General features: G+C 39.3%; 1 protein-coding gene across 6 annotated transcripts in view; it reads right to left on the bottom strand.

Annotated features, from left to right (window-relative positions):
• The window catches only part of scalloped (TEA domain transcription factor 1 homolog scalloped), a 238,342-nt gene that overhangs the window by 53,214 nt on the left and 158,769 nt on the right, over positions 1 to 26,359 (bottom strand). For all 6 annotated transcript variants that reach the window (XM_031972966.2, XM_031972969.2, XM_031972967.2 and 3 more), the window contains 2 exons: positions 5,961 to 6,085; positions 1,603 to 1,741 (listed from right to left, as the gene is read on the bottom strand). In XM_031972966.2, coding sequence (XP_031828826.1) covers positions 1,603 to 1,741; positions 5,961 to 6,085 — 264 coding nt within the window. The remainder of the gene's footprint in view (positions 1 to 1,602; positions 1,742 to 5,960; positions 6,086 to 26,359) is intronic.

Below are 26,359 nucleotides of genomic sequence, written 5' to 3'. Positions count from 1 at the left end.
AATCGCATCACACTGGACACTATGAAACCGGGGTAGGCGAGTCGGTTCTCACGCGTTCTGTCTCGACTGGGTCGTTCCTAAATAGTCATTAACCAACTCCAAGTCCTTTGTCAGGGGATAGCTCTGTAACGAAATACCTGGACATCGTTTTATGCGATATAAACGGCCCTCGATTGCGTTGATATTCGGCTACCGGCGCGCACGCGAACTCATTGGTTTCTCCAGCTCGTCGGTGCAGTTGTTAACCCATTAACGTTATTTTTTTTTCTTTCCTTAATACTAGAATTACCGAGCGATCAAATCGACTATTCATTGAGATTTATTGAGATCTCCAGTGGCTTATACCTTTAAAAAATTCTCTTTCGTTTTTTATTACTAACGTTTCAACATCTTTATTTCTTTTTACTGTCGCACAGAAAATAATCTGCTTCAGTTAGGTCTACCCAATGTAGGTTTAATGCACAAAATTTGCTGTAACGGGTACACTTTTCATTTTCTCGTATGATGCAAATGAGTTAACGGACGAGGGAGATGGTAAATAATATTGGGACAAAGATGTTGGTCAAGGGGGTATCTTTCGAGGCGTGGCATTATTGCCCTGGTAGAGAGCTGAGGGCGGTTAATGGTGGTGACTACGGTGGTACCCGTGGTCGTAGCAGGCAATATCTGGTTGGTCACGTAGACTGACCTCAGCATCGAGCAATAACGACGCCCGCCTGGACGTTTCTGCCGTCGCGTACGTGGAACGCAACGGCCCTGTAGGTACTCACGGGAAGGATACTTTCCTCCGTCGCGACGTTACTTGCAAACGAGGATTTTCCTTTCGGTGGAATCACACGGAACTATTCCACTAATTTCCGGCGATATAAGATTTCCATTAATTCGAAAGGAAAAGATTCTAAGAGTTTTATTGCCGCTCGCAGAAAGTGTTTCATTAAACATAAGCGACTCTCTTAATAACTACTCGTATGTTAGATGCAGAAAATATATTCATTAACACAACCGCACCTTCAAAATGACAGATTTCAGTTTTCCGATTTCGCAATTATTGATATCTTGAAAACGTTAAATATCCTAAATGATTTTAGAAATAAATAATTTCACCGCGCAAAACACAGTTGAATAAACAATTTTTGTTTCGTCAACCTATGATGCCCATACCATTACAAACCGTGCAATATTAAAGTGTATCTTCTTACAGTGTTATATTAATTTAACACTAAAACTACCAGACGAGACAAATTAACCCATTACAGAATATTTAGTTTGCAAGTATTTAAATTATGACAAGGCTTTGGCGAGAAATTCTGAAATAAATTTGTGTATTTGTGTAGACACAACAATAAGGGATCCATCAAATCTCAAGAAATATATTGTTCTAATTTGTATAAAAACTTAGAAATAAGTCACTCCAATTGCTCGGGAGTTTTAGTGTTAATTCGTCTCGAATTACGCTCTTGTGAATGCTCACATTTGGAAAATACACAGTTAAAAGGTTGAAATGCACGGACAGAAACAATTCGAATAATTTCGAACGTTATCGTTACATTTCTCTCAAGGAAAACATCGGAAAGAGATTTGCCAGGAAATTGCTCGACTCACCGTACATCTTCCCTTCGTCGGACAGGATGATTTTGCGTCGACCGCATGGCGGATATATAGTGAGAGCTTCCTGGAAGCTCTGCTCGATATCCGGCGACCATACACCCTCCGCGTCCGCTGCCGATAAGTCCTTCTCGTCCTGAAAAATACGCACACCGTCAATTTATCGATCATTCAGTCCGCGGGCCGGAATATTTCAACCGAATCGTAAATATCGTTTACCATTTCCCGTTCGTGGCGAGCTCCTATAATGCAATCGAAATTGCAGACGGAATCCGTTTTAAGTACCGAACACGAGCAAACAGAAAATACTCGCCATTCCTACAGGGCGTTGATAAAAGTTGCCGTCCGTCAAACTTTAGGAGCTCGCGTTATGTACTCGTAAAACATGCGGAAAAATATTAATAAACGTGGGGCCAAAAATGGTTTCGGTATTGCAGGATTCTTTCCACTGGGAGACTTTAACGCAGTAAAGAATTTTATTGCGTGTTCAGTTTACTTTCTTCACTTTTTGAAATATTTATATTTAGTTTCCTTACGATTTGAATTCCCGAGAACGGTGTTCGAAAAAATCCACCGATGCATGTTTCAATAGTTGTAATATATATGTATGTATAATTAGGTTTTCAAAATTATTTATCGTAGAATTAATACTTGAATAAACAATTTGAGACCAAGAGACGAATGCAGGACAATTTTGCATTTGTGAGAGGATTAAATTATTCGTTAACTGCGTTTAGTATTTCATTGTTTAAAGACTGCTAGAAATAACATTCAATTGTTTGTAACATATTTTTTAACTATAAATGTAACGATATTCGCTGCCAATCTTTCAAATATTTACTCAGACGATTAGTAACGATAATCTTATAAAAAAAAAAAAGAAAAAGAAAAATTGACAAGATTAAAAGCAAAAAAGATTAGTTCTCACATGTCTATACGTCTCAGTAACAAGAAAAGGTATTATTTATTTTTCCACAATTGAAACATATTCAAGTTAATTAAACTGGACTTAATATATTTTTCACAAATGTTACCATATATAATAGGGCAAAGGGTTAACACGTTTTCTTGCGAAGATAGCGTTCAAGAACACTTAACAACTCCGTGAATGGTATCTCGATATCCGATAAAAGATCAGATCCCGTAGCCTCTTTAGCTAATAGATCTACTTCTCAGCTATTAGAGAGTTGTTGTCAGCTTTGCGTTTTCTAGAGCACCATGGAATGACTCTCTATAGCGACGGTATCTAGTTGATATAGCGACAAGTATTACTATTAGAGAATATGCTACTGAAGAGCTGTAGTTCCATTTACACTGTCACTCAGAAGCATAAGGATACTTGCTATTTTTCATCGAATGTGTAATATATAATGTACATCATAATTATCAATGATGTTTATTGCTTACGATGTCAGGCGTAATATATAATGTATTATAATAGCATTACATACAACAATGCCATTATTCAAATAACTTACATAAATAAAAGTGTATCTTGTGTGTTCAACAATGCTTTATACTCTATTGTATTCAAACAGGTACTATAGCCTGCTCCTTTTATTTTGCAAGGACTTTGTCGTTCTAATGCGATCTTTGTCGTCCCTGCGCTAATATAACAATGAAAAAATTAGTAGCAAGGAATATAGGATTTGTAAACATAGTTCAGATGTAAACATAGATAAGAAGAAGAAGAAGAAATAACTATATCTTATTATTACTAGTTGTATATTTAATCAATTATTTTTAAACTTTTTAAAATTTTTAAACTTTATAAAATTTAATCGAGTTTACTGAAATTTGTGTATCTTGTTCCAGTTAGCTATAAACATTAAGAAAGTATGCATATACTGTTCAGCAATGTACGTCTAAGACGACTAGAGATCGAAATCTTCAGAATATCATTTTTAACCTTAAACCTACCTATATAATCAGGTCTTGCTGACATAACAACTTATACTTTATTACTTTATCGCTTCTGTTTGTTATTATGAAACGTTAAAAAAACAATCGAATAATGGAAAGATTGTAAAACAAATAATATTTATCAGCTCAGGGTCCAAACAGTCCTAGACATGGTGGAATAAGGGTTAACCCTTTAACTATCGAGTCAAATTCACTAAAAGCAATATTAAATCTTATTAATTCCTTCAAATTCAGAAGTACGGTTTCATTTTTTCGTAAACGGAACAGCTTTTGTTACTAACAATTAAATACCAATAATTTCATGTTCCCAAGCAAATGGGAACCAAACTAATACTCGACAGGAAATTCACGAATAATACTGTTCACCAAAAAAATTCGACAGTTAGAGGATTAAGAGTTTCTATGAACCAGACCACGCAGTGTACAACGATACTCGCAAAGCGTAAACCCATGCGCGGAATGTGGCGGAGTCAATTCGGCGTCGATTTTCTTTTGTCAAACCCAAGAGGATCCACCCAGCAAATTCATTTCACTTGCGACTGGCCCAACGATCTTCCCTCTTCTCTCTCGTGCTCCCATGTCCGCGAGCACGGATCCTCCAGGATAAAAGTCCACCTCGGAATTTCAACGAATCGTTCGCGCTGCACGAACATCGACGTACGTGGAGCAAGCGATTGCTTCGTGCGCCGCGCCGGATCGAAAGGTAGAAGGTGAAACGATCGCGACCGGGAAAGGGAAAGTCTTTTCCGAGAAGTCCGCTCACGTTCCTTCCGCCTCGATATAATCCTTATGTTGGCAACCGGGTACCCGGGTATTAGAGGTGTGAGAGAACCCGAAAATATAGGGTTCGCTACCTTTTTCGGGTGTAGATCGGGTTCACGAAATTTTTGAGATTATAAAGGATGGAACGTGCAGCAAGAGTAATAAACAAATGATATTTTATTATATCTTTCTCCATTTATTATTGTTTCTTTTTACTCAAACTCGTAAGCAACCTTCTCCTTAAATCCTATTTTTTCGGAGACCCGATATTTTCTGGTTCTCTCCCACCTCTACTCATTTCGAAACCTTGTTCTAGGTAATTTCGTGAAATTTTGACAAAATTATTTGGAGTCTGGATCATTTGAATATTTCTACAATTTCTGCTCCATAAATAAAGAACATACGCAAAGATATTGTAATACAAAGATTTAACGATGTGTAAAGGTAATTGAATATTTAATTTAATAAATTTATTCAAGGACAGAGACGCATGAGACCAAATTGAAAAATGAGTACCAAACCGCATATATACGGGAATCGAAAGGTTAAAAAAAAATAAAAAATTGGACTCAAATCGCTTTGAAAATGGATGGTTCAAGATTACATTTTGTCTAACTTTGCCCACAAGGCGGGTCATCGATCTCGACTATGTTAAACGATCGAATGCGGCTGATTATTCCGCAGGAAACGTGAAATAAGACGCAAGATAGGAACGGTCTCGAGTGGTAGAACACGTTCGCCGGGGTATAGCGTGTTAATTAACTCGTTGAATCATACGCGGCGTAGGATTTTGCTCCCGTGTATACGGAGCGTTCCATTTGAATCGACCCACGCAATTATCCGCCAAGAAGTTAATTGTTCGAGAAAATGTTTTAAATAGATACGTCGCGCTGCGGAATGAAATTGCTGCGCGGATACGTGTAACCTGGTACCAGCGTAACGGGATCAGAAAATTGCTACTTGCTGCCCCCGGGTAATGTGATTAACCCTCGGATGACGGATGGCCATGTTGATCAACAGTGGAATTTTTATTCCGAGCTGGTTTCGAAAAAGAATTATACATTAAATATGATATTGACGTTCAACTCCATAAACTCCTGTTTACTGTTAACCTATTGTTAACCCCAATATTATTGTGAACTCGCAGAATTTTTATTGTAACCAGCTATTAAGAAGGTATTATGGATTAAACTTTTTATTTATCATTATCTGCATATATTGCAGTTTACTGTGAATCTATTGTTACTAATTCAGATTTGACATTCGAGTAATAAATGATCATTTTGATTCATAAACAGAATTTATACTGTACGCGGTTTTCAAGAAGGAATTATATTTTTAATTTTATATCCATATTGAACTGCACATACTGTAGTTAAGTGTAAATGGATGAATAAATAAAATTGTAAATTGGCCAATATGTAAATATAATAATGGCTGCTGATAAGTTAAAATGATCTTATATTCGTCATTCGAGGGTTAAAGAATTTATTAAAAAAACTACATATGAGGTTCGTTGAATCGTTAAGTAGTAAGAGAAGTTTACCCTTTTCCAAACCTTGGTACCCTTAAGATGTTTGAATGATAATATAATTCGTCGTATCATGGATAATACAACGATGCTATACAATGAATCACGGATCAATCAAATAAAAGAAAACAGAACTCACATCGCTGATCTCACCAACGTCGAGGTTCTTCGTATCCGAGCCGGAGCCGTTCGCGTCGGGCGGCGGCCCGGAACTCGCTGGAGTCCACGGCGCGGAAATGGTGTCGGCTGCAGCCACCGCACTGCCTGCAACAATCAAACATCCCCTACAATTTAATCACCTGTTATATAAGTAAAATTGATTTATTTACTATCCTCTATAAAAGCCATTCATTTACCTAAGTGATTACAAGTTGAACCACTAGCTAATAGCTTCTCTAATAAAGAGGCTAAACAAAATTGATTACTGTTTCGTATATTAACAATAAATTAGTAAATCAGTTACTTAGTAAAACAACTTATGAAATAAACTGTTTCAACACCGAAGTCTACCAAATATCCAAAATTAGACTTAATCGCTTCATCCAACGAACGGCATCATTACAACAAATTCAATAAGAAAACGCAACCCAGAGGTCCCAAAGGAATCCCCAAAGATCCTCGCAATCTCTGATCCTCAACTTAGCAAGCGCGAGTCGCGCGGACTCGCGGGGCGGGAAATTCGTCGAACATCGGGGATTTACAACTTCGCGCCTTCATTTCGCCAACTCCGAGGGAGGTAGGGGTGCAAAAGCTGCGTGATGGAATCTCTGTGGCTGGGTTCGTTATCGAGCCTGGAATATCGTTGTCGCCGTCAAACAAGCCAAAAGTTAGAGCGAGACGGGAGTGTCGCACAGAGCAGGGAGACAGAGATAGAGGGACAGTGCGAAAATTCAACCTGGACGGGATAAACGTTGCCGAACAGAGACACGGGATGATAGGTTGGGCCGGGTGGAAGAGGCGAGGGAGGGATTCACGTATAGGCAGGGTGGGTTGAGCAGGTGGAGGAGGGACGGAAGGAGGGGAGGTGGAAAAATCAGCACGTGAAAAATCGCGGGCAGAACGCGCGCGGCGCGGAGGCGCTCGTTGGCGGCGCGCGGCCAGGACGGGATCTCTATACGCTGGGAGCAACAAGTGTTCGCTGATATCGCGTATCAGTGCTGCGGCAGGTGGTGGGGGTTGCGCGTAGGCGGTACACTCCGCCTACCGGGGGTGGAGTGTGTATGTTAAGCCCCCGGAAAGGGCCTCCGCTCCCCCCACCCCCTGCTCGCAACATACACACGCACACATGTACACACTTGCGAGCCGAGAGGGATACCCAAAGCGCGGGAACGAACCCCCCGAAAACCCGGGAGAGAAACTGCATCCTGTCGCGTTCCACGCGATCCTCTAATCTCGGGGACACGCGCCGCCTTCGTTTCTTTAATGCGAGCATGACGAGATACTCCCCGTGGAATTCGTTCGGGGTTTACCCGAGGCTCTCTCTCCGTCTCTCTTGGTCTCTTCTGCTCTTGCTCTTGCTCTCTCAGTGCCGCTCTCTGTAACCCGGACTACCTGACATACAGGCACTGAGGAACTGAACGGGGTATGATGGACGGAAAGTTTGTCTCTGGCAAGAGTTGTGATATTGTTTTTTAGGAAGGGAGGCTTTTGTGGGGAGGTTTCAAACGGTTTGGCTGTGTTTTTATGAAGGATGTTTCTTTAGGTAGGCTTTGTGGTTGTTTGGGCAGATTTGATATTCGAGTTTGGTTTGATGGGTGACTGTGTGTTCCAGTGACCTTTGTTGCGATTGTTGGTTAGGGTTACTGTGTAATGTGTTCGATTTTAGTGATTTTAGGGAAGGGTTGTGGGAAGCTGTGTTTAAATTAAGTGGCGTGGATGTGTGTTTTGGAGAGAGTAAGTGAAGATACTGTAGACTGTGATAGGTTATTCCTTAGCGTCAGGAAAAACAATGATATATGGAAAGTATAACTTCCAACAGATATGAAGTGGTTAAAAAACAAATTATGAAAGAAATACGATGATTATATTTAAAGCAACGAAGCATGTAAAGAAAACGTATTGAGGTCTTCTTGAAATTGAATGTTCGATAACGAAGAACAAACCGAAAATTTAAAATGGGAAGAATAAGTCATATATATTGTACATTCCATAGTTTTTAACATTTGGAACTAATACGCTTTTCGAATAACGCCGAACATGGAAAGACTGGTTTATACCGCGAGTAAGGATTCACAGATTAAAATTTATTTGATAACCTACTATGTTCATTGAACAGTCACTATTGTCCTTTTTCATTTCTAATAAACTATTTGCAACTGAACAAAGTGACTTTATTTGCCACGAACCAATGTCTGCGAACATTATGACAATTTACACTAATTCTACACACTGATCCTGGAATTACATTTGAGCTAAGTTCCTATTAAACTACCCTCGTGATTGTTGACGAAATGATAAATGATTCGCCATATATCAAAGTCAACAAACACCGTGGAAATTTACACTAATTTCAATGATTGATTCTGGAATTACGTCTATATTATGTTCCTGCCAAACCTTAACAATTATTGGCAAACAAACCACCGGTTTATTACCACACACCGAACTCTACGAACACCGTACGAATTTACACAAATCCCAGAAACTGAATTTGGAGTTAACTGAATTAGATTCCTAATGAACCACCCTCATCGCAGTTAGAACCAAGCTACCATGCTACTCGCCACACATCAAACTCTACAAACATCCTTAATATTCTGCATATCGACACGATTGAAACATAACCCCTCCAAGCGTCGCTACAAGATCTGATTCCACATATCAATTCTAACATTCAACATTAGCGTAAGCCTACCACTGTTGAAGAACAAAAAAACTCGAATCAAAGGGTCAATAACACAAACCTCCCGCAGCGCAGAAAAACAGCACCGGGGTAGGGACAGAGGTTCACTGAATATTCACGTGCGTGACATGGTGGCAGGGGTTAGTCGCGAGCCACAATATGCAAGCTGCTGAAAATGAGCGGGCGCTTTAATAGAGACGCGTCGCTCTGGCCAGCCGGCCGGGTCGGGCCGAGCCGGGCCGGTGAGACACGCACACGCGTGTACTCACGACACGTCCGCTGCCCCCTGCGCGGGTACCATCGGATTCATATATCTCCCGGCCCAGCCAAGCTGGTGTACGTAGTACTTATGTAAATGTTCTGTACCTGTTCCCTTCGTCCGTGTGTGTCCGTGTCCGTGTATCAGGTGGTACACACAGGCGGCAGCGTTCGCGTGCGTACACGGTAATGCTGGCACGGCAGAAAGCATAGATCATGGCGGATGACGCATGGTTGCATTCGGTGTGCCCACCGCTCGACGGGGGTTGCCCAACGGAGGGATGGAAATGCGCGGATGAAGGATAGGAAATGGCCGGGTCAACCGTGATAGGGCGCAGGAACCCGCCGCAAAAGGGGATGGGTTGGCTGGACGGACGGCCAGTGGCGGGGAGGGAAAGCATTTTGGAATGTCGTGGCTACTCTCGGTCATGGGAGAGACCGGAACGTCCTTGTCCACCGGCGCGGCCCGCGCCACGGCATAACTAAATTTCTTGTCTCCTTTTAACTTCAACTGAAACGTTTCCGGACATCTGGCTGAGGAAGGGGGGTCGATGGGGGTTGGAGATAGCAATGCGAAACTTCCTACTTCTACGGGCGTTGTTGCGTCAAGTTTTCGACTCGCGACTGCGAGGTTCGGCGCGGGGATGTAGGCATTATTTTGATGCGACTTTTAAAGGAACTGAAGGTCCTTTGGCCGCTTATTGTGGGTAGGTTTTGGTGTTTTGGTAACGGAAATTTGAGATGATTCTTCGTGTGGAAGTACACGGGGATATTAGAAATGAAGTAAGGATTTTTGTACATTAATGAGATTGATGGATTCGTAAATATAAGGAATTGTTTCATTTAAGAAACGTGGATTTTAAGTTTATCTGCAGTCTAATGAATTTCATATTTAATGCAACAAGTTTAATGTGTTTTTGAAAATACACATAAGAATGGAGAGAGAAAATGAAGTTACTGCATTCCTTAGACCGAAGAACTTCAAAAGTCCAGGAACCCCTCGAACGGAAAAAATTTCAAACAACTCCTATATTGACAAAAACACATAAAGTCGAATAATAAATCGAGGCCCTAAACATCAGCCAACAAAAAGTCCTATGAATCTCGTTATACAAATAAACAACTAACCAATCAACAGCATTCAATTTAAGATACCAAACTAATCTCCAACATGTATTCTTGCGCAAGGGGTTAAATTCAGTAAAACGACACAATAAGTCGATGCAAGCGTCAAGCGAAAAACCCCCGAACCCCTCGAACCGCAGAGTCGAAAAAACCCGAGTGGTAATAAGAAGGTGTTCCGGTCGTATCGGTGATGCCCGTAAATCGTCGGTAGGCGGCTTTATCCTTGAGCAAACGCGTCATAGAGCCGCGTATCCGGTAGTACCTAGCTCCCCCAGAGTGTAGTAAATGGCGTGTTCGTGGGTAGTGGTGGTGGGTTCTGGCTAAGCTGTAAATTTGGCGTATAACCATTCGGGGGTAGCCCTGGTCGAGTAGGCCAGCTTTGCCAGCTCCCGTGGGGTGGTTGTCGGGTAAGGGGGTGGGACGACGGGCCGGAGGGGGAGCCATTGGGCGGGAGGGGGAAGGAGGAAGGTGGAAGGGTGAGACAGGAGACGGGGGTCGTAGAAGCATTCATAGCAGGGACCAGAGGGTGGCTTCGGTGGAATGCGTCCCGTTTAATATCGCGGAACATTATATATCGCCTCTCTTGTCCCTACGTTGTCCGTGCCGCACGCTATAACACGTACAAACACACCGACGGTCCCACCTACGATCCTTTGGCGACATTGACTCGTCCTCGTAGTTTTCCCGGGTATGTATGCACCTATGTGTACGCGTGCATGTCTGTTGTACGTATAAAATTGTATATATACGTGTACACGTGCATATGATACGAATGTCGAATTCTTCTCGCGACGTCTATTCACTTCTAAATGCGATGCTTGTGAATTAAAATGCACACAGGGTATGGGGCAGCAAGTAATATGCCCGGGAGAGGCTGAAAGAGAGTCTCGATAGATGTCGAGGGTGACGTATTTGAAACGGGATGCTTGAATAAGCTAAAGTATTTTCGCTGATGGAAAAGAATGCGTTTGGTTTAGTTGTGGTAGACTGTTGGTGGGTTTGATGGGGTGTAATGTGGGCAACTTGCTTTTGTAAGAGTATTGGAATGCTTCTTCGTTGTTTTTTAATGGATAGTTGTAATACAGCTTCTTGAACTTGAAGTGATTTGATACTGGAACTTCGGAGCATTTAAATTGAATTTTTCAGACTTTTTTGTAGAAACTGTAAACGTTCATTACGATTTCAGTTAGATTATACTTTAGTTTAGATATTAATGAATTAAACTCTTTAATAATTTCTCAAAAAATCGGCTGTGTCTTTTTACTAATTATAAAGAAAGAAATCAGGAATGGTTCATTCTGTCACATCTGGTAGCTCTAATATTAAAAAGGAATTTCTGTTAAGAATAGATATAGATAACGTTCATTTCTGTTGAATTGTAGTTAATACAATTTGAGTACATAGGAATCAAACGAATTAAGAAAGACTGATAACGGTTATGAATATACTAAGTTTTCACCATATTCTGAATAAACTTCACAAAAGAAATTTCTTACCTAATTTAATAAATATTATTAATATTCGTTGTGTATAAGTGTCCAAGACAAACATTATTTTACTGATATGAATACATAACTTAAAACAAATGTGTGGTTACAGTAAATACAAAATTTCTTTGAGCTTTTCGCGAATCGTTAGTAGTGAAGCAATTTCAACGGCCACAGCCACGAAAAAGGCAAAGGGTTAAACACATACATGGTCCGCGAACGTGGCCATTGAACTTCGATATCAAATTAAAATGAAATGTACACGTATGTATCGATATCCTTGAAAATGTTGAGGGCTATTATAGTTGAAATTTCACTCCACGTGAATTTTGTTTCAATATAAATCCATCAAATGGCCATGAAATGCGGCCATGCGTCGAATTCAATTGCTTGTCAATCGTCTAGTATTTATCTGTCAGCGGCCTATCCGTACGCACTATCTTTTCTGTTTATTAAAAGCGAATAAAAACTTTTATACATTTTTCATACGGTATTACACGGTTTTTAGTTGCGTTGCACAATTCAGTAAATAAAGTTAGCTTTATACAGTTAACGACAGTAGTACAAAAAGAATTTAAATGACAAATACTCTAAGATTCAGTATCGAATATTTGGTAATAAAACGTTTCGTTTCATTGCTTATACTTTCAAAAATAAGTAAGAAGTTTTAAAAAACTGATTGTCAATATTGGAACAACGTATTGATAAATATATTTTTTCACAGTTTGGAAAAATGTATTTCCAAGAAAAATATATTCACCCTCTGCTGTGTATTTCGAAAACTAGCTTGTATTCAAATCTCGAATCTTTTACGTTTGATTATTAACACTAACGATTAAATAGAAAAATGTCCAATTTTAAAAATGTTTACGTTTAATTCTTTAATCACAGAGCAGTGTACGTTTTATATGGTTTCAAAAGTGAAATAAGAATATATAGAAGGCAGATAAAAATATAAGAAGAAGAATAAAAAATAAACAAAAGTCGAGTAGAAAAAATATATAAATTACATTTTCACTTTCCACGTATATCGCAAATCCAAATGGAATTTAGTTCACCCGGAAAATGACCGTAAAAGTGAACTTTTAAGGCTAAACAAGAACTACGTTGCCCACACACGATCCATATCGTAGTCAAAACGTTAATGGCCACGATCGCCGATAATATCGGAAGGGTTCGTGCCCGAGCCAATTAGAATTCTTAATGACTCGTGTAAAACGTGAATATCATATAACGCGGAACCAACCAGCATCTCTTAATAAATTTCACGGCGGCGTAGCTTGCAGCGTGATGCATCAAGATAATAATTTTCCAGAGTATTTCCCAACGAGAATATCCCTTTATGTGGGTTAAACATAGATTTAATTATATTATATTAAAACTACTATGTGCCTTTAGTATCGCAGTCACTGTATGTCGAGAATGGTAATTTAATTCCTCTCACAAAGGCATCAAAATTATAATATCCGTTCATGCTGCACCCCGTCTGACCCTCTCACCACCCCTTTATCTTTCTCCCTCTATTGTTGTACCTTTGACATCGTGTTTTAACGTCGATTCTCGTTTCGTTAGTATATAACTTCGTGCATTCCATTTTCCACGAACTGATCGTACGTTTTCAAAATCCGCGTATCATGTGTAGAAACAAATGGTTGGTATACCATTTTTCTATCGTCTGAATGTCAGTGGATGATTTCCTGAATCTCGGTTGCGATAAGATTTGTGGAGAGTATCGATCAAATCGAAGAAACGCGAACGTCGAGTTTAGTTGTCGATTTTTGTGATTTTTTTATTCAGTGTGAAATGTGCATTGAAAAAAAAGAAACATTGAGTTTACACTTCGTTTCACCGAGTTGAACAATTTGTTCAACATGTTTTTTGCAATTACCGATTATTATTGTACGCATGTAGTCATTATTTTACTTAATTTTGTATTATTGTACGCATGGTTTAGTCTAGATTTAAACATCATTCAGAAACCTAGTTGAGGTACATTTATTCTGAACAATTCGGTGGCTCATTGTAATAAATTATGTTTCTTTAAACATAAATTATTAATATCCTTAAAGTAGTAGAAATTTTGTTCTCGTGGGTAAAATGAAAACTTCTGTGGAATATAATTTAATACAGTAAACAAATTGATGGTTATTGTAAGAAAAACTATTTCAAAGAACATCGTTTTACTTGCATTTAGAAGATGCCGTTTAACAGGGTGTACTTGAAATGTCAATAGAAGAAAAGTAAAACTTGTTGGAGTCAACGGAATAGTAATTACCGCTTACGCGTCAATGACGTAGAGTGTTCCGTGTTTTAGTTTAGGTGAGTTAAAGTCTGTTAACGCGGGCTTACGTCTTTTCACGTACTCTAACTTCTTGCAGAAAGAGCCTCTTACTTTCGACACTTTACTTCGTTGTAGGAAGCACTGACTAATAAACAGAAAAACGTTAAACGCACTGACAAATTACACACACTGTCAATTAAATGATTTATTTTCATTTAAGAGAATCATTTACATGTAATAAAAAGATACGTTAATTATGTATTAATATATTTACATTAATATTATATGTAATTACTGAGGATAAAAGCCTCTCAATTTGATAATTCCAATTTTAATGCAAGTTTACATGAGTGAAGTCAGTAAGATATAATATTTTAATGTAAAAGGCTACTTTACTGATAATATAATTAGTGTTAATAGCTTCATTCTGTATATTTTCTTTTCACAAATGTAAACATTCACTATAAAATAATAAAAATAGGAACAAAATCTTTAAACCGCCTCAAATAAAATTCTGATTGTTACTTAAAAATCTGAAGACAATAAACTTTATTAATTATATTTCGTTGTACTCGATACCTTTGAAGCTCAGTGAAAAGGACCAACACTAATCATTAGACTGCAGATTTGTATTTAGAAGTGCAAAATTGCACAAAATGCTCCCGACACGGAAGAATATATAAAATATTCAAAGTGTAATGGGTTTTATAATGTCTTTTACGAAACATCATTTTCTATCTTGACTATATTTCTCTAAGTATATTCTAAAAAATTGGAAGTTACATAAAAATCTACGGGTTAATCGTCTTCATTACATTAATCTATGAAAAGGTCCGTAATTCAATAAAATTCTAATGGAAAAGCCAACCAGCAGTGCCATAAAATAATTTCCACTATTTTTATCTCGTTGAACATGAAAAGGGTTGATCTCGATCCGCTTTTACACTCGGCTAGACAAAGCATCGCATTAAGTGGCGGTAGTAGCTCGAGGCGCTCTAACGACTCTTATCTTCGAATTATTGAAGAGTGATAAGGTGTAGTGCTCGAGACACACGGTTTACGGATCGTGTAACACAAGGGCGGAAGAATGTTTTCCGCTTTGACAAGATGTCGTTTAAAAAGAAGAAGACGATCGAGAGCGCTCCGTACACGTAGCGTGTATGTTGTCCACGGGACTTTACAAAGTGAACGATCTTCCGATCGAACTTTGTGTAAAGTGAGAATTTTTATCGTCGATCGGTGCTCTCGAGTTAAAATATTGGGAATGCACGGGAGTAGCGCTTTCATCATACGAATTAATAGAAGTGAGTCGCCGTTTTTTAACAAAACATGGGGAAACAATTTGCGTAAGCATAGGTAACAGAAAGATACAAAACAAAATAATAAAACGTATCTGTCAAATCACAGTTTATCGGTGTTTGTCCAAGTTAAACTGAGGCTACAGTGTAAATTAATATTATTAATAATATAAATATCAAGTGAAATTGTTTTTATTTAATTTTTTATATCGGAAAAGCACTTTCACGAAACATTTGTTTGGTATATTTCAGTACTAACAATTTTACACGACAATAAAGATAAAAATAAAAAATAGAAATTATGAGACGGCATGAATTTCAGAAACGCGGTATTGTAGATTGTTGTGTAAATCATATCCATTAATTTCTCATTTACTACATGAAACATGTATGATAATGACATGCTGTTTGGATGTAACAGATTTCATAACATCGAAAACAGCAAGAATAGCGCATATGCTATTAACAATTAATTTCTGGGAAATCCCACCAGGAATCCTATTACAATCAAATACGTTCCAATGACAGTTAGTTCCCGTATAAGATCCGTTGCGACGATTACACCCACACTAATAGTACAATTAATTATCAAATAATGGAATGTTTCGTCATACAATACACGATTAACAACGAATCTAAATGAGCAAACCGATATCACATCGACATTAAGCATCAGTTTAATACTTTATTCATTCACTTGCAATATATATTTAACAATTTTTCAATAAATCCCCCAATAAAAATGGCACTTACAATGCTATCATTGGTAAAAAAAAAAAAACAAATTAAACTCTTCTTCAACCCTTAGTACCAGAAGTCGCATCTGGGGTACTTGAAGTGTAATATCAAAACCTCCGAGTACAAAGGGTTAATACAACACGATCATCAAGAAACCAGTTAATAATCCTTCACTCGATAAACCAACAATATTACCATGAACCTCAAAAAAATACATATCTCACCTCGCGATAAAACCTCATTCCTGCAGCAAAGCCTCTAGAATCGAACACAAAACGGCAAAGATGATCGCAACACGGCCCGGGTGAGGTTACAAGTGTCCCGATCGAGAGACCCGTGAAAAGGAAGCGGCGGAAGAAGGCGAGAAGAAAAGACGCGTATAACGTCCCCCGCCATCCGTTTCTCTGTCGTCTCGCAGCGTTCCCCCCTCGATCGGCGCGATCCCGCTCGGCGACTTAACCCCCCGCGACCCCGGGCGAACCTGTCTCGACCTACCGTAAGCCCGAGGCTCGAAGTGTATTCCCGCGGAAAAATTCAAGTGTATTTATTATTTCTCCCCGTTCCCCTCGGCCGTGGTGCGTCTACCCTTCTCGCGGTTCGTTTTCATTCCCCGCGCGCGCTAGAGGGGGTTGAATCACGGCCGCGCGGCTCACGTGGGCCGCGCACAAGTGGGTATACGCGGGGAAACGAGGCGCGAATTGGGTTCGGGATCTTTTATTTCCCTTTTTTTCCCGCCTGGGAGGGATGGGTGAAACAAAACCGAAAGCTAAGAAGAGGGGGTTGCGGAGAAACGGGCAGGGAGAGAGACAGAGAAAGACAGAGAGGGAGATTAATTACTGTCATGCAGTGAATGGATGCACCTGTGGCCTCGAAGCAAGCTTTTTTCTATCGGGTGCTCCAGGAAATTAACCTTCCCTGCTTGCCAGTTGAATTCTGGAGTTTTTACGGCTCTTCGTGCGTCGTTTCCTTTTTTTCTCTCTGTCTCTCCCTCTCTCTACTTCTCTTCTTTCCTTCCCGCCAGGCTGTTCGCTGCACCGTTCCCTATTCCATTTTTCGCTCCAAATGGCGAATGTTAGCGGTGAAACAGACACTATTCATTGAGCTTAATATTCATCTAATTGCACCGAAACTTTTCTGCTTTCTGCTGTACGTACGGTTCGGTAAGACGGACGTTTCTACGGGCTTAGGGCCGGATGATTGGGAGCAATTAAACGGGAGCTGGACGGATGTTCCCGTGACGGTGAGGTCAGCGAGGATGTATGGAGTTTGGAAGGATTACTTGAGTTTTTCGAGAAGTGTATTGGGAACGACATGGTAGACTTGGTAATGGACTTTTCTTTTATGAATAGTGCTGGAGGAATTGTTATTTATTTGTGAAGTGAAAGTTTATTGATTTGATTTTTGGGAGTTGCTTAATAGTCCTGTTTGATAGGATAAATGGCAATGAAAGTGTAGCGATAGAAGTGTCGCTATGTGTCATTCAAATTTCCTATTTTGTATACTGAAACTTCATAGAAATCTTTAATAAGTTAATTATTAAATTCATTTTCTTTGTTGCAAAATAAGTTTATATTTTTCGTGCAACGTAACAAACAATCTGTAAGTAAATCATTATTTCTACAGTGTATTGTCACCAAGAAATCAATCTTTCTTACTATCCTTTTCCTTCTTACTAACCTTCACAATACAACGCAACATATTTACAAAATTCACTTCTCCAAAGGAAACACCGTATTACAACGCCCGCAGCTTCACCGCTCCAATCACGCAGCAAACCCGTATTACAAGCTACCACACGTTACACTTACGTTGCCATTCAAAGCTCGCCAGACACCGATAAATCGAAAACGCAAAACAAAAGTCATCCACACGAGTTTCACGCGATTCCAAATTAAATCCTTGAAAAGAATCATTTCCATCAATTCAAATCACGGCTTCGCTGCGAACAAATAACGAGAGCACCGAGAAAAGCAGGAGAAAAAGAGAACCAAGTGAAGAAGCGGTCGAGCAATCGCCGTATCTTTTCTCCCGTTTCCGTTTGCTTCGCGATGTTGAGGCGCGCGTTTATTTTGTATTTTTTTCAATTCTTAATTGCGATTTCGCGAGAAGAGCGGCTCGGAAGTTCCGCGGTGGGGGTAAGAATCGCGAGAATGGACCGCTATCGCGGCTGCGGCTCTTCAATTAGCGAGCGACCGGCGATGACGGTAACGCTGATTCTTTTATTTTTCTGTGCCGACTCTTTTCCTTTCTTCCCTCTTCTTCTCTTCTTCTTCCATCTTTTTTTCCACCGCGTTAATGACGAGGTGAATGGCGTCGCCGTTGCGTAAGGAGAAAAGAAACCCGGGCGTGGGAGGACAGGTGGAACCTCGTGCAATGACACCGCTCTTTTAATGTGAGATTTGCCGGCGCGAGCACGCGCGCGCGCGAAAGCGAGAGAGAGAGAGAGAGAGAGACAGCGATTAGCGTCGACCCGCGAGCAATTTAACTGGCGTGCTGTTTCGTTACGCATTCGGGGCTAAATTAGAACGAAATAATTCGCCGGAGCAATTTGCGCTGAAAAGGATCGCGGGAATTAACAGAGGATTAAGCATGCGTTCACGAGCACCGGCGCGGGCCGCCTTTCTTTCCCCGACAACTCTCGCCCGGCCACGCAACATCTGTTTAGTAGCTTTTTCTTCCGTTTCATTCGGCGGATCTCTATCGTCGCGACTCTAAACCGATCCCGACCTCGACGCACGCTCGTTCGCTCGCTCGCTTCGACTCTTTCATTCGGTTTCCTTTTTTCACGTGATTTTCGAGATTAATTATACGCTTGCGGGGATTCCTTTTTGTTCTTCTGTTTGTTTATTTTTGTGCATGTGCGCGTGACTTTTAGTACATAGGCTTTCCGTATCTTTGACGTGCTCGCGACGTGTCAGCGAGCACTTGGCGACAGGATTTTTCGCTGTGGGATTCAGTTCTTAATTGAGGTGGCACGGTTAAATGCGGTGAATTTGAGAGACCGTGTGAGGGGGTTTAATGAGATTTGAGGAGTGAGTAATGATCCGCGGTGTTTTCAGTTCGTTAAGAGGTTTTGCGTGTTGATGGTAGCAGTGTACTGTCAGTGGTAGATGTCTGTATTCGTTTGATAAGTTTTCAATGTTTGGGGAATAATATTTTCTGGTCTATGGATATTCTTATATTTGTTAGAGACAGACGAGTATGCAGTGACAAACAAACAATTTCAATAATATCTATTCTTTATTTTAGTTTATGCTTATCTTTTCAATTTATAGTTCAATATGAACAGAAATGATGAACCTCTCTTCAGAAAAAGTTCCACGTAAACTGAACCTCTTAATATATTAGTCAAACAAAGACTTTCTAATCAATTTTTAACGTTATCGAATTTTCTATTTAAAACTACAGAATTCTAATTAAATCGAACGTTTTCTTCTACATTTTCTAATTCCAAAGATACTATAAAACATATCCCTAACCCTCAACTCTGACCGTAGTTTTCACTCCTTCAAAATGAACGCTCCCTTAACAAAACAGACACATATTAAACATTATTTCGAAAACAAACTTCTATACGTACATCGGTATTCCCCTGTTGCCAAGTACTATTTCTACAATCATTAAAACATCGTTACCGCGATTACTCGTTCACAAATTTCTAGAATCATTTCGACGTCGTTAACACGATCACTTATTAAATCATTGCAACCACACTCCCGTTAGACACACCGTATTCCATCTCGCCCACACCTGACCTCAACTCATCCCTATGAAATCACGCGTAACAAGTGTCTCGCCCTAATTACACGCCGACGAAAACAGCGGATGGAGGGGCTGGCTTGACGTAAAAATGTTCAATTTACCTTCCGCTTAATGTATTCGCGGCTTAAGTACTAATTACACACGGGCCCTTTCCGCCGTGGTTCGTCGTTGCAATTAATATTTTCGCTTCGCCGGCTCCGCGAATCTCTCGATGCGTCGCTACCGGCTCGGTGCGGCGACGGAGTGTGCCAGCCATTAAATCATCAAGACCGATCGATCGACGCTCGAGCGTTCGCCGCGCTCCGTAAATCGTTCCGTTCGTAGCAATTACGGATAAAATAATTCCGCGATAGTAACTTTTTCCATCCGATTCCCGTGTCCCACCCACTCCCCACCCCCCACCGACCGTCTATACTTATTTTCGATCGCTACTCGAACCGCGAAATTGTCGCGTTGCCTCGTTATAGCCCGCCCCGCGAAATATGTACATAAATCGTTCGACGATTCCGCGTCGCCAACGTTTCGTATTGTTGGCCGCAATTAGTGGGATTAATTTACATATTGCCGGATTAACCGTTCGAGCATGAATTATTCACGGTTATGCTAATGTGTCGGCTTTGAATCGGAGTCAATAATTGAATGCTTCTCGAGAATAAGGAAAGAGGCATGCTCGATCCGTCGTTCAACCGGAGAACCATTAACCGTATTATATTTCAGGGAAAGCTCGGTGGGGGAACAGGAAACGCGAATTAATAAATGTACTGAGGATATTCGTGACGCGCGTTGTATTTACTTTCGTTCGTATTTCATCGTGTGATGTCACCTTGGGATGTAGTGTTTCAGCGCGAGAATTATATTTTTGATGGTTTTGAAAAATTTTGGGTGGATGGATGTTTTTGAGAATTTCATAGGTAGATATTACCGTATAGATGACACTTAGAAATTTACTTGCGGGCATTACAATTCTCTACAATCCTCTACAGGAAATTACTATTATTACTATTATTAGATACTGAAATTCCTAAAATAGAAGTAAGAAGATGCAAAGCCTATCTTTTGTGGATTGAAGATTTTCTCACCTGTCGCTCCAAAATTAGTATTAATGATAGATACTTTATTTGACTGTAGTTTAATACGTCAGTAATTTATTAGAAACATCATCCATCGGAACGTTATGATGGTACGAATTATTTTAGCAAAATTGATAAAAAAGCTGTTGAAATAAAGTTTCTCCTTAAAATCTAGGTCAAGATGGATTTTGACACTGCCATCCAAGAGAGTATTCTAAGTACTTTTCAAAATGACTTATATATGCTGTGAAGTGGTTCTGTTCGCTGACTGGATAAAACGAAAACAGTTTATTCTTGAATACAATAATGACTAATGAAAAATCTGCGACAAATATAAAATTCGTAGAAACACGAGATAAAATTCAAGATCAGAATACAAAGTCCGAGTCTTTATATAGGATTCAAGTTCATTCAATGCGATGCGACTAGTGTTTTGCGAAAATATCTGGACAAAATCCAAGCGACTGCAAACAAGTGAACATACTGAAACTCATAAACGCCAATTCTGAAGAAATTTGTTGGAAACATAGTTCTGGGAAAAATATATGACTCACATAATAAAATGCTAACTTTTATCATTAATAAATTTATATTGTGGGTCATTAATGTCATAAGTTTATGTTTTATTAATCAATGAATTTTAAATCTTTCTACCGACTTTGAAGGAAGTTTTATTCTTTTACAAATGTAATATATTAAAACAGAATACAAATAAATTATTCATGTATCGATACCATTAATTTGCAATATCAATACAAAATAATATTATTCTTCTTTATTAATTATTAACTTCGGTTTTATAAATTACAATGAAACATTTAAATTAACAAATATTAATAGAATCTGTATGTTATTATTATTAAAAGTTTATTTGAGTCAATTTTTCCTTTATTCTGATTTTTATCATAGCAATCTACGAAAATGGATATTTAAAGATTCGCAGCTTGCTGATCAACAATGCATCTATATGTGTTTCACTTCACTCCGCACAAAGATAATTATTTTTGCTTTAACTATAAAAATACAAGAATTTGATTATTAAAATTCTTTCAGTTATAATTTTCTGGTGGTTTTTGTTAGAAACGGCAGTAACTGACCTTCTTTAAGTTTTTACGTATATTTAGTTACATCAGCAATGTTTCCACAGAGCGCAGGAAGATTGCATTATCTGCTATTAAAACGATATTAGCTCTTTCAGAGGCGTGCGCTTCACTCCTGTTTACGTACAAAGTAGGTATTATTAAAATCAAAATCAAATTAAAATCAAATTTCGCGTTGCGGTAGCGTGCTTCGCATTTAATGCGTAATGTACTATAGAATATGTTCCGCGTATGAGCCGTTGAACTCCGAATGCTATAGAAAATATAATAATTATTATCAGAAGTTGATCTTAATATACTCGTTGAATTTATTTGAAGAACAGAATACCGCGATAATTTAAAGTGTTATCGTTTTCAAGAAATTAGTTTGCCCTAGATTTGTTCCCTTTCCCTTTTACATATGACAAAAAATGAGTTTTGTAGATTTAAAACAGTGCTGCATATATTGATTGCATTATTTTAATTTTAAAGACATTACCATTCACGTCCCTTGTTAATTCTGGTAATTTAATTAAGAAGAATATATACAACAAAATTATGCCGATCAGTATCTCATTCACAATAAATTGAATACAAATTACCCTATTAATCTCCCAATTATGAAAATCGTGCATTTTAAGGCTGACATGATAAATAATTCCAACAATAACATAAGATAAGATTTAATTAATCGTATGGTGTCTGTAATTTTTAAGAATTAACTGCCTTTTGTACAAAGAAAAATCAGTACTTTACAAAGATGCCGAATAACTAATCGTGTATTACCATAATTTCAAAAAACACAAGTGATTCGGAAGCCTCCAATTAAATAGTAATATTCTGTAGAGTGTAAATATATTATCTTAAGTGCAATTAGTAGTATAGTTTTAAAAGACACAATGCTTTAAGAAAAAGGACCTTGTTGAACAGAGATAGCCAGAACCACTTAACGAAAACTATACGCAAGGAGGGCCATTTCTGGTTATAAGAGTGATAATTCTTAATGAAAAGGTCAGTTGTAGCACTTACAGTCAAAAAACCAGATGTCATTAGCCATGTAGTAATTGTCGCAATTAAAAATCGAATTGTCAACAATCGGAGCACTGTTGTTACTGTATTGTAATAATTATTACAAAAGTTATTAATAATCTTGTTACACATCCTAATTAAAGTTGCATATAATTTTCAAAACCTCGCATATATACATCCTCCAATACACCACATCCCCTATTTTCACTCAATTAAATCTCTGCAAAACTTCAATCCCACGACACGTCAGGTGATCGAGTGGCCATTTTTTACCAGACATTTCGTCGAGCAGCTGATTCGATTCGGTGGGAGGGAAATGTTATCCAAGGGTGTCCTGTTACGCGTAACACGGTGAAAGGACACGCGAGTGCAACAAAACCCGAGACTAGGAGGAAAACGAAGAAGGGTTAACGGAAGCTGGAAGCAGCCCGTTTTCAGGAACGGAGGCGCTCGAGCCACGAGGTTCGATGTCGGTCCAACCCGAGATCGCTCCTCCGCTCGATCCTCCTCGAGATTAGCTCGGAAGACAGCTGCTGGAAAGGCAACAACCGGTTTCTTTCCTTCTCCTTTCTTTCTTTTCGCCCTTTTTCTTTTGCCTCCGGCTCTTCTTCTTCTTCTTCTTCTTCTTCTTCTTCTCCTTCGGGAGTCGGTTCTGCTCGGTGTCGACGCATTGGAAGAAAAAGGCCCAGGCAAAAAGATCGCCGGCACCTACCGCCGCTGATTCGGATCACGATTCGGAAGATTGATCCGGATACGGTGGCCCGGGATCAAGACCGTTTACCGATCTCGCTTCCCCGGTTTTTGCTGGCGAACGGTGCCGTGCCGGATGATTCACGCAACGATAAACGCGGATTTTATGGCGGCGGATTGGATAGTCTGATAAGCGTATCTTGGATTTCTAATTTGCACCACCGACTCGTAACATAAATAAGTTTGATTATATTTAATAATTTGTTTTATTGGCGGTAGTAGATTGAAATCTGCTGCATGCGGCCACTTGCTAATCGCAGTTAAGTGCATTTATATTGAGTTACAACTGAATTATCGGAATTAAAACATGATTATCTTATAAGCGAATATATTTATGTTACAACATAATAAACGACGGAGATAGGAGGAACGCGATTCGATGTTGCGTGTGGAATATTCAACGATAAGTTTACGGTAGTCTTCGGTTTGTTGGATTTTAGATTTCATGCGCGAGGTAGCGGGAATCACGAATGTTGTTTCTAAGTAATTTCTGTTGACTTTAATTAACGTAACAACGTGAGTGTGTACTGTGATTCGTTTTATCCTTACGAATGAGGTGTATATGATTAGTGTTCATAAATGTAGTAGACTTGTACGTATACGAAGGAACAAAATTCTGTGCTGAATGTATGTCTACGTTTAGTCTGAACGTAAGTAGAATGAAACAGTAACATAGTATTTTGTTTTGTGATTCTAATACGAAAATCGTTTAATCAAACTGTTTCGTTTCTATATGAAAAAGTAGACACGAGTTTTAATTATTTTTAAAGTTTCCTGTAGCAAAGTAATTTGTCTTACTCTTTAACATAAAAAATACATTAAAAATTATACGCAAAAAACATTCCCACACCTCTACAATTTAACATACTTAACACATTTAGCATATTTATACATTTTCTTCATACTTTAATATATTCCTCCCGCATATATTTCATAGATTCAGACATTTCAACATTCCATCTACGTTCACCTATCGAACGATCAAATTTAAAATGCACATCACCCAATACTTTCAACTCAAGCAGAACCCGATTCTCCGAACACGACGAAACGCAGAAAAAATGCCAGAGGGAAGGGCAGAAACACGTAATACAGCAATTACGCGAGAAAGATATCATCGGTTTGTCGTCTGGACGTCCGGGCAGTGTCCGGCGGCAATTTCGAAAGTCATTGGAGATAATCAGACAGAAGGAAGGACGGAAGCACACTGAATATTTATCAGTCGATATCGGCCGGCGAAGGGTGAGCGCGTGGATGCACCGTTAATCCCATTTGCATAAGACGATAGGTCTGTCCGTGTGTGTCCATGCTTGTGTCGCCGCGCGTGTAAGAGCCCGCTCCGTATACAGAGACAGCAGAGGAACCAGTTCTAAGGCGGCTGGAAAAGAAAAGGGGCAAGGGGGAAAGGGAAGAAGAGAGAACGACGGAGTGTCGGGGATAGAAGAACCACGGCGCAGCATAATTCATGTAATTACGCGGAGCGCGCGATACGCGGAGCGCGCGATACGCGGCAACGATCCGGTAAGGAAAACAGGAAACCCGTACCTGTCGACAATCGTCCGTCATAAAGACGATGCCGATCAAACTGCTGAAAGATTGAGACCTGATACGAATTATTCGCCTGGTAAATGTTCATTCATTGTTTACTGTTTACGATGAACGAAGAGTTAGTGTTGTAAAAAGCTTGAGTCTTCTAACTTCAAGTATTAAGCACCTAGTCCAGGCTGAAGAAAACTGTTCACAGGCTATTCGCGAGTAGGTCTGTGCATTTCTTGGCGACTGCTCGTTGAGAGAAACAGTAACGTATTCAAATTGAAGCTTGCTAGTTGATAGCAAGCAGTTGTTAACTTGATAACTGGGTGCTCAGTATTATGGATATGTTTAGACAGATTTTGCGCTTGTGAACTTTGATGTAGTGTCTCTTGAGCGAACACTGTTGGCAGAACTATCTATACTGCTGGTGAACATGTTCGCGAACTGCTCACGAATTGCTGTGAGGATCTGGTTTTAAAGACTGAGTCTTTGAAGCTTGAGGACTTAACCTTAAAGAGTTGGAAGCTTGTTTTGAATCTAATGTCTTCAACGTTTCTGTCTTTGTGCTCGAAGAGTTGAGGCGTTTCTTGCTACTAAAACCGAGCAGTGTTAACGTAGTTACAGGTAACTAGAGTTTTCGAGAATAAAGATTTTAACGTTGAAAACTTCAGCTTTTGCAGCTGTAAGCTTGAGACCTTAAAGCTCGAGATCTTAAAGCTTGAGTCGAGGAAACAGCTTTCAAAGTTGAAGGTTCAGAACTTATTTTTACTACACTGAGACAGAGTGATTCATAGAACACATGCGTTATAGAGAATTGAATAATACGTGATCGAACCGAGAACAGATTCAGAAGTGACTGATAGTGCGTGTCGGACCTAAGTCGAATGACGTGAACTCGGCAACGTTCCATTTTCTTAATACTGCTCATTGCCGTCGGTGTTCTGCTTTTTGGTTTATTAGAACGGGTCCAGGAATTAATATGCATCATTTGAGATTTGTTTCTCTGTTTTGCGAAGATACTTCGGGGACATTTTGTTTTTGTAGATAGGATTAATGGACGCAATAATATGACCCATTTTGAGCTAATTCCTCTGTAATTATTGAAAAGACAAGGATTAGTCCAGAGGAATTACTAGAAAATAGATGAAATTGTCTGGGATAAGCTACGACAGTGCAAGTATATCTTTAACACGTTCGCTACAAGCGTTACATATTTGCGACGGTCGTAATACTATATTTTATATAATGAAAATGAAATTAATCCTATAGATATTGTTATTAAAAAT

This window comes from Nomia melanderi, chromosome 4 (assembly GCF_051020985.1).
Source record: "Nomia melanderi isolate GNS246 chromosome 4, iyNomMela1, whole genome shotgun sequence".
NCBI classification, from domain to species: Eukaryota; Metazoa; Arthropoda; class Insecta; order Hymenoptera; family Halictidae; genus Nomia; species Nomia melanderi.
Note: the sequence above shows the minus strand (reverse complement) of the source record. Positions and strands in the feature narration are given on the sequence as shown.